Source organism: Myotis daubentonii, chromosome 9, assembly GCF_963259705.1.
Source record: "Myotis daubentonii chromosome 9, mMyoDau2.1, whole genome shotgun sequence".
In the NCBI taxonomy this organism is placed as follows: domain Eukaryota; kingdom Metazoa; phylum Chordata; class Mammalia; order Chiroptera; family Vespertilionidae; genus Myotis; species Myotis daubentonii.
Window position 1 is genome coordinate 64,202,240 of NC_081848.1, and position 19,790 is coordinate 64,222,029.

General features: G+C 38.8%; 1 protein-coding gene across 1 annotated transcript in view; it reads right to left on the minus strand.

Moving 5' to 3' along the window:
* Positions 1-19,790, minus strand: part of DCDC1 (doublecortin domain containing 1) — a 333,377-nt gene that overhangs the window by 42,700 nt on the left and 270,887 nt on the right. Inside the window, exons 21-25 of the mRNA XM_059711140.1 lie at positions 13,969-14,150; positions 10,737-10,835; positions 4,375-4,474; positions 2,146-2,281; positions 190-349 (exon numbers count right to left, since the gene is read on the minus strand). Of these exons, the coding sequence (XP_059567123.1) occupies positions 190-349; positions 2,146-2,281; positions 4,375-4,474; positions 10,737-10,835; positions 13,969-14,150 (677 nt within the window). The remainder of the gene's footprint in view (positions 1-189; positions 350-2,145; positions 2,282-4,374; positions 4,475-10,736; positions 10,836-13,968; positions 14,151-19,790) is intronic.

Consider the following 19,790-nt stretch of genomic DNA (forward strand, 5'->3'; position numbering starts at 1 on the left):
CTGAAAGTAGATCATTGTGATGGTAGAACAGTGGAGCTGCCAGGAAACCAATTCCATATGAGCTCTTCACCTGACACCCATTTCACACACTTGGCATGGGTTCCCTACTGGGCTCTGTGCTGTTATCAGGCTAATGAGCTGAGTTCAAATACTAAGCAGGCAGCTTTTCTGGCCACACTGATCACTTACAGAGTTTTACTGGGAGCACTTTCCGTTGTTAAAGCATTTTTTTGCATGTGCTCTTCCTCTGGCTCTATAATTTGCTTCTCTTCTCCAGAAGTTGCTACGGGCTTACACACAGCGAGCTTGGCTCCAGACACAATGTCACTTTGGACTTCTAAAACAAGAGCTGAGCAGAAATGCACACATAGCAAGGACAGGTTAGTTCTAATTGCAGAGAACTGAGAATTTGAAAGCACATGCTAAAATACAAATGCAGAAAATGTCCAGCTATTCGGTATAAAGACATCCTAAGAGTAACTGATAATTGCGTTTTAAACGAATACATTGGATTTCACTCAATTTAATTTGTAGATTCTTTCCTCTAAAGATATTCTTAGTCAAAAATATTAACACTAAATTTTTCCAAAAACAATGAAGTTGTACGTTCTACTTAAATGGACTACATTATTATATATATGTCTCTAAATCATTCTGTAGAGACCCAAACTCTTTAGTGAATGTCCCCAAGGCTTTGAAACACACATGCAAAACTTACTGTACAGTGTTCAAAATATGCAAGAGGGTAATGTTTTTAATTATATTAATAATTTCCCCTTCTTGCCATTCTATATATAGAACCTTTGTCCTGGTGCCTGAGGCAGCCTTAATGAATGAGGACGACCATGAGGAGATGAGAAATGCTACAAGAGGACAAGGATTGTTTTCACTTTCAAGCAGAGTATAAGTCAATGGCTGTGAAAATCAGGATGAACTGTCTTGATTTAAGATCTTTCCAAAGGCCTTCAGCTCCCATTTAGCATATCAAAGGTTTGACCTTTCTCAAGGTTGATCTGAAAAAAAACAACTGTTTCTGGGCCTGAAGGGAGAAGAGTAAGAAGAGGAGGAAGGCAGAAACCCAACATGGGGGATCATGTTCCCCTACAGGCTTCACTTCAAGCATCTGAGCTTCACCAAGGAAGTCCTGTGCACACTGCTCATTTTAGGACACTGTTGCAGTTACCCTTGAAGCAGCCTTCAACAAGCCATTTAAATATGAATGTGGAAATGGTTTCTGGGAGGTGCAGCTGTACCCCAGAATTTTCTGACAACTCTACAGGGCGCCTTCCAGAAGAGGTTGCCCAATGAAGGTCAAGGGGTCTTGTAGCAAAGACTTGCAGAGATAACTACCCAGCAACCAGGTTTCCAAGGGCCAGGGGAACCAGAGAAGGGGCTAGGCAGGCAGGAAGCAGCACCCACCCAAAGCATTGTCTAAGCCAGCCGTGGGCAAACTACGGCCCCCAGGCCAAATCCTGCCCGTTTAAAATGAATAAAACTGAAAAAAAAAAAAAAAAAAGACCGTACCTTTTTATGTAATGATGTTTACTTTGAATTTATATTAGTTCACACAAACACTCCATCCATGCTTTTGTTCCGGCCCTCTGGTCCAGTTTAAGAACCCATTGTGGCCCTCCAGTCAAAAAGTTTGCCCACCCCTGGTCTAAGCCAAAAGAATGGGACACCATCACCCAGCCATGGGCTTTAGTCAGCAGGGCCCAGAGAGCAAGAGGCTCTGCACCCAAATTCTTTCTTCCATCCTAGAGAGGAACTAAAGTGAGACTGGAACTTGCTAAATCTGAAAGTCCCATTCCCGCCCTGAAGGGACTGTTTAAAGTAATGTATGGGATAAAATTTAAACCTGACTGAACAGTTGTCTTGTCCTTGATAGGGGTGCGTGAGGCTCACAAAGAAGACCAGTGTGTTAAAGACAAAATAAATTATGTTCTCTTTGCACAACCAAAGTGTAGTGTAAATGAAAATATACAGCTCTGTTAAATACAAAAATTAGTCTAAAGTGTTAAACAGCAAGATGCAGGCATGAAATACACGCTATTTAAGCAAACTAATTTTTTTTTTTTGAAAAAGCACTATCATCAAGTACTTATTTTGGCTGCATACATTAAAGTAAATAACTCCAGTGCTTACCCTCTGTCTTACGTGTATTGCAGAAGGCTTGAATTTTAGAAATGTCTGATGCTAAATTCCTCAGGAAGAGTTGCTTCTTTTGATGAGCAATGGATAGGTCAGGATTGATCCAATGTTCCCCACATGAAACGTATACCTATTGAAGCAATGAGCCTCTGATCCTAAATGCAACTGCTCACAGCAGCATTATGTGCAGTAGGCAAGACTGAAAACAATCAAGATTTCCTATAATAGGTGAGTAGTTAAATTGTGGCATCATGGAATAATACTCAGCAATGAAAAAGGCACAAACTATTGATAAAGGCAACAACTTTGATGAATCTCAAGTTTTGTACTTCATGCTATCTTTGCAACTTCTTGTGAATCTATAATTATTTCAAAATAAAAAGTGTTTTAAAATAATTTTGAAAAGAAGGAGAAAAGTAGAGAAGGGAGGCAGGGAGGAAGGAGAGCAGGAGGGAAGGAGGAAAGGAGAGGAGCGGGGGTAGGTAGGTGTAAATCAGGGCTTTGCAAAAAAATATGACTGAGACCCAAATCTTGTCTGCTGCCTGTTTTTAAATAAAGTTGTATTGGAACACAGCTATGCATGTTCATTTACATGCTATCTGTGGCTGCATTTGTGCTATAATGGCAGAGTTTCGATAGAGACCATACAGTCTGTAATATATACCATCTGACCCTTTACAGAAAAAGTTTGATGATCACTGATGTAAATGAACTTGCAGTATATGCACCAAAATGTTAATGGGGATATTTCTAGATACTAGATTATGAATGATACTTTTTCTTTTTCATTTTGCTTATATGTATTTCATAAATGGCCTTGCATAAATACATATTTCTTTCAAGTAAAAAAAGAGAACTATTTCTATTTGTTGAGAAAGATTCAGTAAGAGAACAAGGGAGCCTAATTCTGCCTGTTTTGAAGCCACTCACTGATCATCACACACATACTCTGTATGAAAATTCAGATAAAACTCTCAAAATTTTCTTTTTGAACAACAGATTTCTTTTCCCTCTTATGGACATACCTAATCATGTAACTGCTCATGTTTAATCTTCATGTTGGCTGTACAGAGCAGTGACAGGTTCATTTCTAGCAAAAATACATACAGGATCTTATAATAATCACCCCTGGCTCCACCTGACCCTCCTATACTTACAGTTCCTTTGCCCTGGTGGCCTCATCTACTTGTATTTAAATTAAATTTATCTACATTAAGTTCCTTCTTAACTAGCACAGTAACTGTAGCCAATTATATCTGTAGCATTAGAATTCAAAACAAGGCCTGCCAGTCTCCAAGAACAACGGACTCCTCTCTCTCACGCTGCCTTGGAGACTGGTCATTGATATTCTGTTTGAGACTTTCTTGAAGGGTCTTCACATTCAGAGCCTGAATTGAGTTCTGATAATATGGTGAGAGCTTGGTTTTCTGTTCAAAGAATTTCAGGTATCAGTCAAGGCAAGTTTTCTTTCCAAATTTGAGACCCCCCATTCCACAAATGGGAACAAAGGCTGGGCTGCTAACGTCCTTCTCAGCCTTCTCCAGCCACCCAAATAGAGTGTGTGAAAGCCTAGATATGATTTTTTTTCTGAAAAGGTAATATTATCATCTATAATAATAAAAGGGTAATATGCTAACTAGACTGGACGTCTTCCAGACATTGTTCCGGACATCCTTCCTGATGAAGCCAGGGCTGGAGGGAAGCCAGCCCGGGTCCTGGGTGCCTGTGGGCAGCTGGAGGAGGGAAGCCCAGGTCCCGGGTGCCGGAAGGAAGCTGGTGCCGGCAGCCATGGGAAGGAAGGCCTACTCTTGCATGAATTTTCATGCATCGGGCCTCTAGTTAAGTAATAAATCATTAAATGACTACATTTTGAAAGTTGCAAAAAGAGAGAGAGAGAGAATCTATTTCCTTTAGAGTAGGATAGAAACCACAAGCAGTTAATAATTTGGTCTTCTCCTTCTTTACAAAATGAGAGCATCCATCTCATAGGGTTGTGATGAGCTTAAATGAATTAATTCATATACGGCCCTGAAAATCATGCCTGACACATAGTAAGCCCTCAACAGTTAGCTATTAGTGTTCATCTCTGATGGTTGGTGAGTTATGATAATTCTGAGGGGGGAAATAAGAGGAAAGAGGGTAAATGTTTGAAGTTTGATATTTTAAGACATTTTAAATATTATTCATATATTAATATTTCCAGTTTCTCTTTCATGTCTTTACCAGTTCGTCTCTTTGAAGGTCTTTTACAGAAAAGATTTCCTTTCCCTTTTCATTGAACAACCTCCGAGCTGCAGAAGGTAAATGTAGAACTTCAGTACACCTGCAATAAGAGACACAAAAAATTGACCTTGCATACAGACAGCTTCCAGCAGAGAAGAGAGGAAATAAAAGGAATGAAGGGCCTGGATCCTTCATGACAACTCGCTCTACAGCACTGTGTGCATTGAGAGGCGGGGTCTGCAATCCATCAGACCCATGTGAGTCTCGTTCTCCCTTTCCGAGTTGTGGGACATGGGCAATGGGCATTATTTAAACTCTGTAGGCCCAAACTACTTACTTTCCAAGGTTGTTATGAGGATGACCAGTTGATTTTAAAAAGTGCTTAGTATAGTGTCAATCATGATCAATACACAGGCAAACATATCACTGTTGACTTCTTATTTCTCAATATGCCCCACACTTTCCCATTTCCTTGCTCTTCCTTCTACCTAAATCACCTTCTTTAGCTTTTTCTGTTGAAGTCTACTCTTTCTCCAAAGCCTCCAAAGTCACATTCATTATCAAGCGATTCCTCATCCCCCTTCTCCAGAAGCTATCTCTATAGCTCTTTAACTTCTTTTGAAATGGAATTTATTTTTATTTTTTCTTTATTGATTAAGGTATGACATATGTGTCCTTATCGCCCCATTGCCCTCCCCCGCAACCCGCCACTCATGCCCTCATCCCTCTGTTGTCTATGTCCATTGGTTAGGCTTATATTCATGCATATAAGTCCTTTGGTTGAAATAGAATTTTGTTTGCTTGGTTAAACATTAAATAGTGACTCCCCCCCTCCCCCCCCCCCCCCCCCCCCGCTGCCCCACCTCCCTGCAAACAAGCACTGGACCAGCCCTGTGGATATCAAGATAAATGATCGGCTTCCCTGTTCCCTGAGGAGTTCCCTCTCTAGTCAGGGGGAGAGACAGGTCAGCAACTGACGTGTAATATGAAGCACTGGGTGCTGTAATGGGCACCTGGCCAGGATCCTGTGAGAACACAGAGGAAACAAGATGAAATTCTCCAGGGAGCCTTGTCTACGAAAGCAGCATTTGGGTTGGGCCGTGACAGATGAATAGGCATTCATCAAGGGGGGTTATGACCTAGAGAGGATAAGTCTTTATATGGCTGGAGCTGAGTATATGGACAGGAGGAGGAGCCAGATAAAGCTGGAAAAGAAAATAGGAGCTGATTGAAAGCATTTAGGTTGCCAAATAAGTGAACTTGGCCTCTATTCCATTAACAGCAGGAAGTCATTGAAGGCATCAGAGCAGAGGTGTGGTGTCATCAGATCTGCTTGTTTAGGAAGTTAGGTGTCAGAAAGGTAAGAGATGAACTGGAGGCTGGAGAGGCTGGAATCTATATAGCCAGCTTAGGTTAGAGGTAAAGAGGCAGAATTGTGGGGAAGAGGAAGTAGAGCTAAAGGAGAGTGAAGGGGTTCTCCTAAAGAATGCTGTCGAGATGACCCTGCCATCAGAAGAAGGAACGTGAAAGGTTCTTGCTAAATATATTTTACATTAGAATGAACTGTCTGCAGCAAATGAATTTGATTAGAAGTGACTTAATGCTCATCAGGAAGGCTTGGATGTACAAAGAATATTTCTCAATTTTATTTCCTTAGATGGGAAGAAGCAATTGAGCAGATAATTAGGCCTCTTCCATTTCTCTGAGAGGTCTTAGAAGGAAATAAGCTAGTGGGAAGTAAATTTCTACTTCTCATGTCATGACTCTGGAAGCTGATGAACCAATGGGGGTTAAGCTGTGTTTCACATCTGCGGGAGTTGGTGGAATGGGGCTGAAAGGACACAAGATTTGCCTGATTCTCTTTGGGTACTTCCCAAAGACCAACTTCATTCTTTCTACTTTCTCCAAACCAATATCTTTTTGGGTCCAAGCAGCTCCAGCCTGATCTAAGAAGAATTACCGTCATCATCTCTTCTCCGACTCAAATTGTCCCCTAGAAGAACATTTGGACTATCAGAGTATCCTGTTTTAGGACAGCAAGTGGGAGATTAGAAGGTGGTTGGTAAATCTTTCCTTCCTATTTTGAAACCCTAGGTTGTTTTTGTTTTGTTTTGTTTTAAATATATTTTATTGATTTTTTTCAGAGAGGAAGGGAGAGGGATAGAGAGTTAGAAACATCGATGAGAGAGAAACATCAATCAGCTGCCCCCCCGCACACCCTCCTCTGGGGATATGCCCACAACCAAGGCACATGCCCCCGACCGGAATCGAACCTGGGACCCCTCAGTCCTCAGGCCGACGTTCTATCCACTGAACCAAACCGGTCAGGGCTGTTTTGTTTTTTTAAAAAATATATTTCTATTGATTTCAGAGAGGAAGGGAGAGGGAGAAAGAGATAGAAAAATCAATGATGAGAATTATTGATCAGCTGCCACCTGCATGCTCCCTATCAGAGAATTGAGCCTGCAACCTCAGGCTCGATTGGGAATCAAACCGTGACCTCCTGGTTCATAGGTCTATGCTCAACCACTGAGCCACACCTGCCCGGTGAAACCCTAGTTTTAATAGTGCTACATTTTATTGGCTCATGTAGGTGTGTTGGAAAGGTTTGGGATAGGCTGTTTCTGTATTTCTCTAACTAGTTCATTTGTCATCCAATACAAATGGGAAAGGAGAGAAAAAAATGGCTCTTAAGTGGAGTTAGATTACTTTGGTTCAAATTCTAGCCCTCTCATGTACTGGCTGTGCAACCTTGAAAAAGTTACTAAACTTCTTTGAGCCTCATTTGCTCCATTAGTAAAAGACAGCTATAGTAGTTCTTATGTAATAGGGATAGTTTACAGATTAAGTGGACCAAGCACTGCAAGCATTTCATGTCTACTCTCTCATTTAATTTTCATTTCTGAGAGACCCATTTCACTGATGAGGAAACTGATCCTGGAGACGAAGTTCCTTGCCCAAGATCAGATAATTGGTAAGTAGGACAGCTAAAATTCAAATCTAAATCTCTCTGGGTCTTTTACTACCTCACATGGCCTTCTGAGAGGATATCATCATGGAATAATCAGATACTAGATCTATAAAGTGAGTAGATAGGCTGGGCTGCCCAGCAAGCATGCCAGGATTTCTCTGTTACATGCAGGCAAAGGCCCAGGAGCTAGGATGGGTAATCACATAGCCTGCTTGGATTTACAGAGTCCAGAAAAGTAGAGTCTTATCTCTTCACTTTGCTTTCTCAAACTGAATGGCATGAGGAGCATCAGATGCCCTGAGAGCAAAGGGCAGGAGGAGAAGGTAGGAACTATGTCTCCAGTTCCACAATAGTGAAGACTTCCTCCAATCACTTGTGAGGATTCCCTCCAGGAGCCCCACCTTATTCTACCTGTTATTTAAAACAATAACAAAATATTCAGAAAACTGAGAGTATGAGTTTTCTTCTTTACTTTATCTTCTTGCTTTATATATCTTTACTAGAGGCCCAGTGCACAAAAATTTGTGCACTCGGCGGAGGGGGGGTGGGGGGCTCAGTCCTGCCTGTGCCCCCTAGCAGTCTGGGACTCCTCAGGGGATGACCAGCTGCTGGCTTAGGCCAGCTCCCCGGGGGATTGGGCCTAAGCTGGCAATCAGACATCCCTCTGGCAGCCCAGCAGCCCTCAGGGGATGTCCACTTGCCAGCAGGGAGCAGGCCTAAGCTGCAGTCGGACATCCTTAGCACTGCTGAGGAGGCAGGAGAGGCTCCCACCACCATTGCTGTACTGGCAGACATTAGCCTGGCTTGTGGCTGAGCAGAGCTCCCCTGTGGGAGCGCACTGACCACCAGGGGGCTGCTCCTGCATTGAGCGTCTGCCCCCTGGTGGTCAGTGTGTGTCATAGTGACTAGTCATTCCCAGTCTTTCTGCTGTTAGGGTCAGTTTGCATATTACCCTTTTATTATATAGGATAGAGGCCTGGTGCATGGGTGGGGGCCGGCTGGTTTGCCATGAAGGGTGCTCCGGATCAGGGTGGGGGTCCTGCTGGAGTGCCTGGCCAACCTGGGTGAGGGGATAATGGGTGTCTGCAGGCTGGCCACACCCTCTTTAGGGTGGGGGGGGTCCCCACTGGGTTGCCTGGCCAGTCTGGGTGAGGAGCTGAGGGCTGTCTTCAGGCTGGTCAAGCCCCCCAGCGATGGAAGCTCCCAGCCTCTTTTTTTTTTTCTTTTCTTTTTTATTCTGGGATTTATTTACCTTCTATAATTGAAACTTTGTTGCCTTCAGTGGAGCTCAGAGCCGGCCACTGCAGGTGGGAAACTTGGCTTCCTGCTCGCTCCAGCTCCGTGGCCACGGCCGGCTGAAAGCAGGTATCTAGGGTTTATTTATCATCTACAATTGAAACTTTGTTGCCTTCAGTAGAGCTCAGAGCCGGCCGCAGCAGGCAAGAAGCTTGGCTTCCTCCATCACTGGGGCAACCAAGCTTCCTGCTTGCTCCAGCTCCATGGCTGCCAGCTGCCATCTTGGTTGGGTTAATTTGCATATAGTCGTTCTGATTGGCTGATGGGCATGGTTTAAGGCATAGCGAAGGTACAGTTGATTTGCATGTTTGTCTTTTATTAGATTAGATTTTTATATCTCTCTCATAGTCTCTCCTCTCCTTATGGCCTTTCCTGATGGCTACCCTTCACAAGGTTCTCTATTCTTCCTGGTTATAGATTAAGTGATCCTATGATCATTTTCACTTTTGTACCATTTAAACTGCCATTTCTGACTGTTTCTTTCACATATATATATATACATACATACATATACATATATTCATTTCAGAGAAGAAGGAAGGAGAGAGAGATAGAAACATCAATGATGAGAAAGAATCATTGATCGGCTGCCTCCTATATGCCCCCTACTGAGGATCAAGCCCATAACCCAGGCACATGCCCTTGATTAGAATCGAACCTAGGACACTTTAGTCCTCAGGCCGACACTCTATATACTAAACCAAACCATCTAGGGATATTTCAATACGCAAACTCTCTTCCCAACAAGTTAGGAGTTTCCTGAGAACAAGGAATGTCTTGCTCTTTAAAAAAAAAAAAATCTCCTGCAGAGTATCTAAGATTGGTTGATACATATGATATGAATAAAACAGGTATTTAAAAGAATTAAATTCTTTTTTGCCTTCTTCTTAGCTTCTCATTCAACTATCCTGTTTAACAAAGGAAAATCAGACTGAGAAAGGCAGTGCTTTGCTGAAGTTTTCCAGTTAGTTAATGGCAAATCTGAGATTAAAATCAATTCTTTTACTCTTAATCCAATGGTCTTTCCAATATTCCATGTTTCCACAACATTAGGTATCAACAAAAATATTCTGTATCAATTATTTTTAAATGGGCTGTTATGCTATTAGATCTTTCTTAGGCTTTGTAGATGGAAAAACTACCACCAATAACAACAAAGACTCTCAAAACTGTCTTGTGTGAATCCTATATATTAAAAGTGTAATATGCAAATCGACCAAACGGCTGAACAGCGGAACAACCATCCGGATGACCATCCGGGACCATGCTTGATACCCACTGGTGCCAGGCCAGCCAAGGTAAGTGCGATGCGATTAGTCAGGGGCTGGCCATCGCCCCATGATCACCCTGAAGAGGGAGGCCCAGGCCACTGACCGGTAGGCTGCAGCGGGTGGGCAGGGCCTCCTATATGCCCTGCCCACTGCGAGGGAAGCCCGGGTCCTGGGTCCTGGGTGCCAGAGGGAAGCTGGTGCCAGCAGCCGGGGGAAAGAAGGCCAACTCTTGCACGAATTTCGTGCATTGGACCTCTAGTTATTAAATAACTAAAGGATAACATAAGTTCCCTTAAATTCAGTAAGACTGCCTCTTTAAATTCAACAAGACATATTTTGCAAAAAAGTTTAAGTGGTCAACCTTGAAAAGTTATCAAGTTCTGTGGGAATAATTTTTATTTTGGTAGGAACATCTTGATCAAAAGAAAATTACATTTCACAAATATGTTAGTGACATATAAAAATGGTTTTAAATTAGCTCACTACCCTACCCTCAATTTAAATATAAACCAAAGAAAAGTGCTGTAAAACTATGAAATATATTTCTTAAATGGGTATAATTTATATTTGCAAAGTTGATAGTTCAAAAGCTAGGGGAAATTGCCTTGAAATTTTGGGAAAATGTATTAATTACCATTGATATCATGAACTCACACAGTTAATGTATTTCTATGTGTTAAAAATTCTAAAATTATTATATTAACAACTGTTTTCTTATATAGGTACATATGTATGTTGTGTTCTGTGTAACACATAATCATTCACATAATCATTCAGGCATGTGAATGGAAAATACCATTGCATTTAGGATAGTAAGTACTTACCTCTCCAAAAGTTGATGATATTCAGTCTGCTTTGTTTTGGTTTTAGAATATTTAGTGACATACTTTTTCACATTCTTTTTCATTTCAGTGTCAACATTTCTGAAACAAATGATCCAAGATTTGATTGATATGTCAGTATGTATTGCCAATTATCTTTCAACTTGTTTAAATATGTGAAAAAATCTTGAGGTTTTAATTTATAATAATTCGCTCTAAAATAATCTGCCTGTTTTTGAAAATATAGGGTTTCAAAAACTACCACAATTAAATATTAAACTTCATGCACATTTATACTGAGTAACTTATATAAGAAAATGAATTTTCAATATTTTAATCCTCTCTATTATTGCTGATCTCTCAGAGATGTGAATTTTCAAATTTAAAGAAAATGCAGAGATGACATTTATTTTTCCTGGGATATTTTATTCATATGTTGTGTATCTTCATATGTTTATTAATATATGCTAGGCAATCAATCCAAACCTAAAAATTGTTAAACTGAAAAATAGATAATGATGATCACAGAAAAAGGATGTTTAATGGGAATATACATCTCTTCAAACTTCCAAGTTAGAAAATTATTTTGTGTATTTAAAAATCTCTACATTCTATTAAATGAAAGAAATAGTGGTGAAATGTAGTTGTTCATTCATTCATTAAAATATAATTAACCATTAATTTATTTATTAATTTTATTAAGCACTGATTTAGGGGCTATTGGGTTCCCTAAGCCATGTGGTAAATAAAGTGACTTAATAGTCAACTGATCAGGACACACTGTTCCATAGCCACACCATAGCAGTGAGAACATATATGGACGAATAGTGTGTTATCCTGGTTTTCTAGCTCCTGGATGGAGTCATAGCGGATAATCACAGAATGATAGGAGCTATGGGGGTGGAAAGCAAGGAAGTACATAGCTAACTCAGGGATGGGGAGGGAAGTGTGGAATTCAGAGTCAACATCTAACAATGAAGTACAAACTCGTTCTCAGAAGACCTTCATTATTAAGGCAGATGGAAGGTGTTGGGGAATGGAGGGGGTTTAAAAGTGGAAATTGGGGGGAATGTTGATAAGAGATGCAGCTAGAGAAACGAGCAGGGATAGGTCATAACGGACATAAAAGCTATACTAAGGAGCTTGAGTGAGTCCAGGGATTATAACTTACTAATAACTTACTCATTGAAATTATCTAACATATAAAATTTTACTTTATAAAATCAAACTGAGCCTTTCCTTTTACAATTCTTTAAAATATCACTTAAATTTTTTTCTTTGTTTAACTTTGTTTATAGTTCTAAGAGATGAAATTCTCCTGTGACACAGAGATCACAATGGTCTTGATTTATATAAATCTGACAACCATCATCAAGACTATTTGTCAAGATTCAGTTACTCACTAAGATAACCTTCAACTAAGTAATGAACAAGTGCTACTTGATCTTCCTTTGGCTTTGCAGATGGAGGAATCAACAAAAACAAGGACAAACGCTCCTCAAACTGTCAATAGTGAATTATTAAATAATAAAGGAGACCATGTGATTGAAGCAGAATTTGGTTAAAATGGATCTATATTTCATCTATACCCCGAGTTTGCTTTTAAAGGCATGAAATAGCTCAACCCTCTTTCTTCTTATGAATAAGTTTCAGGATAATGCGAGCAATTTGCTCCGACATCTCATTTGCATTTATTTTTTCTGACTTGGATATATTAAAAGTAGCACAGCAACGCTTCCACCTTGCACAACTCTGGGGTGCCATTCACATCGAATACAATGAAAACAGTGGCCACTGGAGCTGGACAACACAGCCTCCCTGTAATGCCAGCCAAATCTTTCCATTGAATCTCTCTGTTACCAGGACTTACATACAGCTCTGGGGGGAAATGCTATTGATGATGCTGTAGAAAACTTTCTGAATCAGCCAAGATAAATTAAACATATTTAGTAGAGTTTTAGAGTCAAGTGTATGCTGGTGTATTTTAATTATTTGGGAATAATTAATTCATGCAGTGAACAAAGTGGACATTTGATTAACCAGGACACACTGGTCCATGAACAAGGACAGCAGAGTTTCACAGACTCTCTCTAGAATAGCTGTCCAAGTGAACAAATCTCTCAAATTATGTTTGGTTATGCCTTTTAAAACGTTAATGAGAAAAAAAAATCAAATCTGTATACAATTTTGAGCCACAGTTAAAGAAATAGAATAAGAAAGAAAGAAAGAAAAATTATTTAACTTTGCATGCTAAAAAAAAAAGTCATATCCTACTTTAAGGGCATTACCCTTACATTTTACATCTAGCAGAATGAGCTAATTATGAAATGTATGCGTCAAAGATTTCAATTTCAGGCTTGACTTTACTTTGAAGATTAATTTTTTACTTTATCATCTTTACAAGGCAGTTCAGTGGACAGCCGATCTGAATATTACTCATTGTTCAGCGATGTATGAAGTATATTTAATCAATGTGAAGAAAGTTATATTAAACTATTATCAGCAGCCCCAACTATTCTAAACATCTCAAAAGAAAGGTCAAGAGGTAATATCACTGCTAATCATATGAGAAACAATGTGTTTAACTCATTCTTTATATCAGAGCTTTGTGCTGATCTATGATTCCTTTTGTCAGAAAATATAAAGAAAATATAGCAGGCGATTTTTCTCCAATGCTGGAGAAATATTGGCTATTTGAGAAAATTTTATTCAAATTTCATAACATCAACTAAAGTGCAGATCAATGCTTTTCTATGATTAACTTTTAAAATCTTATCCCAAGTCAAGAATATAAAATTACATAAAGTTATGTTTTGAGAACTATATTTATTTGTTAAATATGCCAAAGCTATAAATGTAAACAATGTATACAATGACTTTAATAAGGAATTGTAAAAATATATTTAAGAAGCAATTTCAAATGAATTATTTCAAATTAGTAAAACTAAAAAAATTGTTAATTCAAAATAGGTATTGATATAAAATTTTTTTCCAGAACTATTCATTTCTAACTCATTATTTTATCCCATGCCTAGTCTAACTCAAGAGTTCAAATATTTCCTGACATAGGAGCTAAATAAATCTGAACATCTATTTTCATCTCTAAATATCAACATGGGAGCCCTTTTTAAAAAATAAACACAGAATTATCTCAGAAAAACATCGGCAAGCAAGACAAAAATCTGCAGAAATTAGAAAATGTACTTAATGAGAAAACTGAACAAGCTGTCCTTACTGCATTTTCCGCCCAGGTGATATGTCTGGACTCATTATAACAAGTGCTCTGTTTTTATTCTTGTCTCCATTCCGCAGAACTCTGAGTCTTAGGGGCACATCCTGCTCCGGTGACTTACAGATGGGTTTCTTCATGGAAGGACTGTTTGGAATAAGCAGTCCTTCTATTGGCCAATCAAACTCCTTCAGAAAGAAATGACAAAAAATTGATAATAAATAAGAGAGTTACTTTAAGTTATAAAGAAATGTAACACAATACTGATACTTTTAATCTTTTACTCAAGTCTAATTAGTGTTTTGTGTGAATAAAGAGGAAAGATAGTAATTTTTTAAGTGTATGTCAAATCTATGTTGTGTTACTATAAGGATGATTTATTCTCTTTCAGAGAAACATTGTTCTAGTAAAATAGAACTGAATTAACTTGGAATGTTTTTGTTCATGTGTGAAATATCTTTAATATGAGGAAAGTTAGAATGTGTGAAAAGTGGTTTTACAACCTGAAATAATATTATCTTAAACTAGACCTTTTTGGCAAAGAAGAATATATTTGGGGAACACTCCAAAAAACATAGCAAGATGATAAAACTTAAATTTCAGATGTTTCATTTGTAGAATTCAGTTAATTTGTATTTATTTATTCATATATACATTTATTAATTAATTCATGCATTATACAAATATTGTTAACTACAGTCCAGTGCTTAGACACTGGACATAACATGGGGAGTACTATGCTAAGTGAAATAAGCCAGTCAGAAAAAGACAAGTATCACATGATCTCACTTATATGTGGAATCTAATGAACAAAATAAACTGATGAACAAAATAGATCCAGAGACATAGAAGCATAGAATAGACTGGAATCTCAGAGAAGGGGGGGAGCGGGGAGGAAGAGATTAACCAAAGAACTTATATGCATATATGCATAGCCCATGGACACAGACAATAGAGGGGTGAAGGCCTGGGGCGGGGTGGAGGTTGGGTGGAAAGGGAGTGGGGGAAAACAGGGGACACCTGTAATAACATCAATAAAAAATAAACTTTAAATATTAACATTAAATAAACAACACTATGAACAAGATAGGATACTCTTCACTGAGCAATTTCTAGTGGGTGCTCAGAAACTTAGCTAGAAATAAACTGGCAATTAAGTAGTGTAAGTATGATAGCAAGAGGGTATTATGAGGTGTGGTGGGACCACATGGAGAAGAACCTAACTCAGAAATGTCCTGGAACAGCCCTAGCTGGTTTGGCTCAATGGATAGAGCATCGGCCTGCGGACTGAAGGGTGCCAGGTTCGATTCTGGCCAAGGGCCCATGCCTGGGTTGTGGGCTTGATCCCCAGTAGGGGGCATGCAGGAGGCAGTCGATCAGTGATTCTCTCTCATCATTGATGTTTCTATCTCTCTATCCCTCTCTTCCTCTCTGAAATCAATAAAAATATTTTTTTAAAAAGAAATGTCCTGGAACAGACCTGAAGCCTCAGCAGGAGTTAGTGCAGTAAAGGAGGGTAAGATGATGGGCAGTGTATGTATCAGGTTGAGGATTAACAGAACATGATGTTTGGGGAAATAAAAGGAAGTAAGGATGGCTCCCAGGTTTGTAGCTTAGGTGACTTGGTATTGCCACTCACAGAAATCGAGTTTTGCAGAGGAAGAGAAAATGAGGAAAGGGATGATCAGAGGTGATGTTAGACAAGGTCCAAGTCCTTTCTTTCTCTTTTTCCTATCTGAATAAACAATTGTCCTGGCAGCAATTAAGTCCCTATTAATCTGCAGTAACCATCTTATAAGATATCACAATTCCATAATTATGGGTCTGTTTCTGTATGTTTTACTCTCTTCAATTTGTCAGTTTATCTATCCCAGTACAGTACCATGCTTCCTTGATTATATTTGGTAAGTCTTGATATTGGGGAGGGCAAATACCCCCACCTTGTTAATCTTTGGAAATTGGTTCTTGTTGGCCTTTTGCTATTTCACGCACAGTTAAGAATCAGTTTGGTTAGTCTTTAAAAGCCTGTTTGGGATATAAATACTTTGTAGCAGGTTAAGTAATTTCCTAAAGGGTTACAAATACCCAAAGAAGGGGCAAGTCATGCTGAGCAGGCAAAATACTCAGATAATCACTACAGAGAGGGCCCTAGTGTCCAGGCTGTTTCCCACTGACATGACTAAGATAAAGACACCTGTGGGTTGGAGAGGTGTGCTGGCATGTCAGACCAATGCGGACCAAGGCATCTGGTCTTTAGCTTATGAAAGGGGCGATCATTTTTTAAAAGCCGGGACAAAAAGTAACAATTTACTAACATATTCCCTTGAAAAAAAGAGTTGTTAGGATCTTGCAGTTATACTGAACAATCACATAGTTCAGAAAAATGTGTTGAGAATATATTATAAACAATATCTGAAAGTTGTGATTAAATATTCTGAAACAGCATCTAATTATAATGCTCTAATTTGTGAGATGAATAATAACATTAATTGCATGCAATTAGGAGAAAAGCAGTATAAATAAATGTTAAAAACTCATGAGTAGAGTGTTTTATCTTTTATATTTTTAACAAAAATGTACATGTGTTTATAATAGTGATATACTATGAGGCTAACTTATCACACTTCTAAGCAAGCAAAATTTGAGCTAATGAAGTTGTAATGTACTCCTGACCTTCACTGAGAACCTGTTGCCCGTATGGAATTTAAATGCAAAAGGGAAGACAACGTGTTTATTCAGATACATGTCTATTATTATGAATGGAGCAACAAGGGGTCTCTTTTCCTTACTCTTGTTACTGAGAAGAAACACAAAAGGTTATGACAAACTCATTGTCTATGTTCATTTGAAGCTGTTCTATTGTACAAAGGTTATACTTAGCATGTGGGATGGTGGAGGAGTGGCGTTGCATAACTTTTCAAGAAATAAGTTCAGGATTGACCTGTAACTCTTCTACAACAAAGATATTAAGCAATTCTGAGAAAATCAACATTTTAGACATGAAGCCAGGGTTGCATAGGTGGGAGAGAGAGGAAAACAGTCTTCTTATTAAAAACTGTCACATTGAAGCCTTGGTATAAAGTCATTAATATTTCCTCCTCTCTTTTCTTCTGAACCATGGAAGGGAAAGGCAAGAGAAACAAGGTTCTTTCTTAAAATGAGTCCGTGAGAAGTCAGTTCATAGAGTTAGGATCTAGAGCTAAGATTTTTTTTCAATATCCACTCATGCTATAATTCTGATGAACTTATCAGAAGTGTGCCGTCTTCGCTCCTAGTTATTTGTACGTCCTTTCACTTCCTACACTTGTCTCAGGGCAAGTGGTACCATGCCAACATTGGTGTCAGCTCCACTGTGGCATCGCTGACTTCAGATGGCATCCTTTGCTTTCCAGCCAGATGAAGGAAGCCCGCGGCCTTCTCTTTTTAATATAAGATATTACAGAAACCCAATCAAAAGATTGTTGTGGGTTTCAAACCTTTCCAAATGTATGCCGTATCACTGGTAGTGCTTTCTTTCAGCTACTGTAAACCTTGTTCTAGTGTTTAGGGAACTTTTACTTGGTACTTCATAGAAAGAGAGAAATAGAGTGTCAGGATAAGAAGGACAACAAGAAAACATGGATTAACCGGACGGGAGTGCTATTTCCTCGCCCTCTGTTGGAATGCTCATGTATCCATTCATTCTTTAGTGGTTCTCGCGGTGTTCACACTACTGCGAGGCACAGCTGCATTGTCAGGAGGCCTTGCTGGGCCGTGGTGCTTCCTTACACGGGCAGTTCTGCCTTTTCTTTTTCATCTCTCTCATAACCAAAGGCCTCTTTGAATCCAGCTCTTAACCAATGACCTAAATTCTTAGTCAAATTGGACTTCCTTCATCTATTTACTATTAAACAAATAGATTCTTTAATTTCCTCTCTTGGGCCTTTTCACATATCCTTTCTTGCCCTTCATAATTAGAGTTAATTATCATAATCTTTTAACAGATTAATCAAATGTGTGCTTTCAACTTTCTTTTTTTTTTTAACATGTGCCCCTCATAATGATTTCATTCTGGAATCTGAAAATACATTGCTCCTTTCCTTTAAATGGTTAGAAGTAGAACTTCTCAATTTATAACTTTTCCCCCAAAAGGTGAGAAAATAACCCGAGTTCCTGGAAATTATTCCAGTGAACTTCATCACAGACTAAATCAAAATAATTCATTAATCTTGTTTTTAGGGGGGTTTGGCATATTTTAAAAATACTGGTACCTAAGACATACAACATGCTATTCACTCAGAAAACAGTATCATTTGCCTTTTAGGATGATTAATAGTTAACCAAGAAGAGCATGAAATCAGTTCTCAGACCAGCTGTCACCACTGAGCGGTAAACAGTTTGACATTAATGTAGTCCGAGTCTCCACAAAAATAATTCCTGTTGTCCATACTTCCCTTGGTTTTTATTCTATTTTAAGAGCTCTTATCCAGGAATGAGCAGAAGAATTTGAGTCTCACTCAGGAAAGTGTTTCTTAGACCTTTTCTTAGATTCCATATTTGGATTTAATTTTCAGGCTCATTCAATCAGCCTGGCTAGCTTCCCTCATACTGACCTTATAACTGAATGAACAAATAGCCTTGTTTCTGGGACACCAAACTTTTTATTTGAGTTTCTCCTTTCTTCCTTCTTTGACTTCTATTCACCAACTCTGCCTTCTTCCTTTCCAATTCCTTCCTTTGCGGCACATAGCCTATATTGTTTAAACTGTAAGCTCTATGAAGGTAGAGGCCATGTCTACCTCCTTCCTTACTCTACCTGCATTGCCTACATATCTAATAAATAATGATTAGATAAGTAGTAAAGTTGGAATATTAAACCTACAATAAAATTAATACATATGCCTACAGTGACCAAAGTGTTCTGAATCCCATAATATGTCACATTTCTAACTGCAGTTTACTTAAATGAAAAGTCTTTTCCAAGCAAAATATTTATTGTATTTAATAATACACTAATAAAAGTATCTTTTTGCTTAACAAACAGATTATGTGGCAACAGAATTGAAGAAAATGTGGTTCAGATAAGATAGATCCAGATTTTAAGTGAAATGGATCACATTTAATTTGAATGAAAACTGAGTTCCCTGCTTGATAAGTATTTTCCTGTCTTTCTCAAATATTTCAAGAGATAACAGGATTCTTAGGCTGAGTCAGTTTGCAACACATGGTCAATTTTTCTCACTTTAGCTGATTTAGTGCCTTAATCCTTTCCCTTTGGTTTACAAGTGAGGGCCAACTTCTTATTCACTCTGCCCAAAAGCTATTGTTCTCTCTGAATGGCTAGAGAACTTAGGAGTCCATTTTCAACCTTCAAATCATATAACTGTCAACTCCCAGACTACTGGCAAAAGTTTTATTTTTTTAAAAGTAAATGTTAAAAGGAACCTGGTTAACTTAGCTTTCCAAATATAATTACCACTCATCGTTTAAATTCATTAAGTAACTAAATTACTTTACTTGTATACTGAAATATATAAGCACAATATCTGTTACATTTGCAGTCATTATCATGTTCTCTCTTCCCCTATATGAGAAAGCACACTACCTCTGAGGCACTGCTGACCTCCCCCATCACACTGAGTGGGGGGGAAACTTGATAGTCCAATTAGACATGTCCCAGTTTCTGCCAAGTTGGAAAAGTCTTTTTTGCTCGTTTGTTTTTTAGCTCTGTACTTTTGGAGACATATTCAATCAAATTGAACGTGCAAACTTCTTACCAGAACTGTTGTTTCCTTTCAACGATCTATCTCTCCTTTTCCCTTCCTCGCTGTGGTTTCTGGGTATAGATG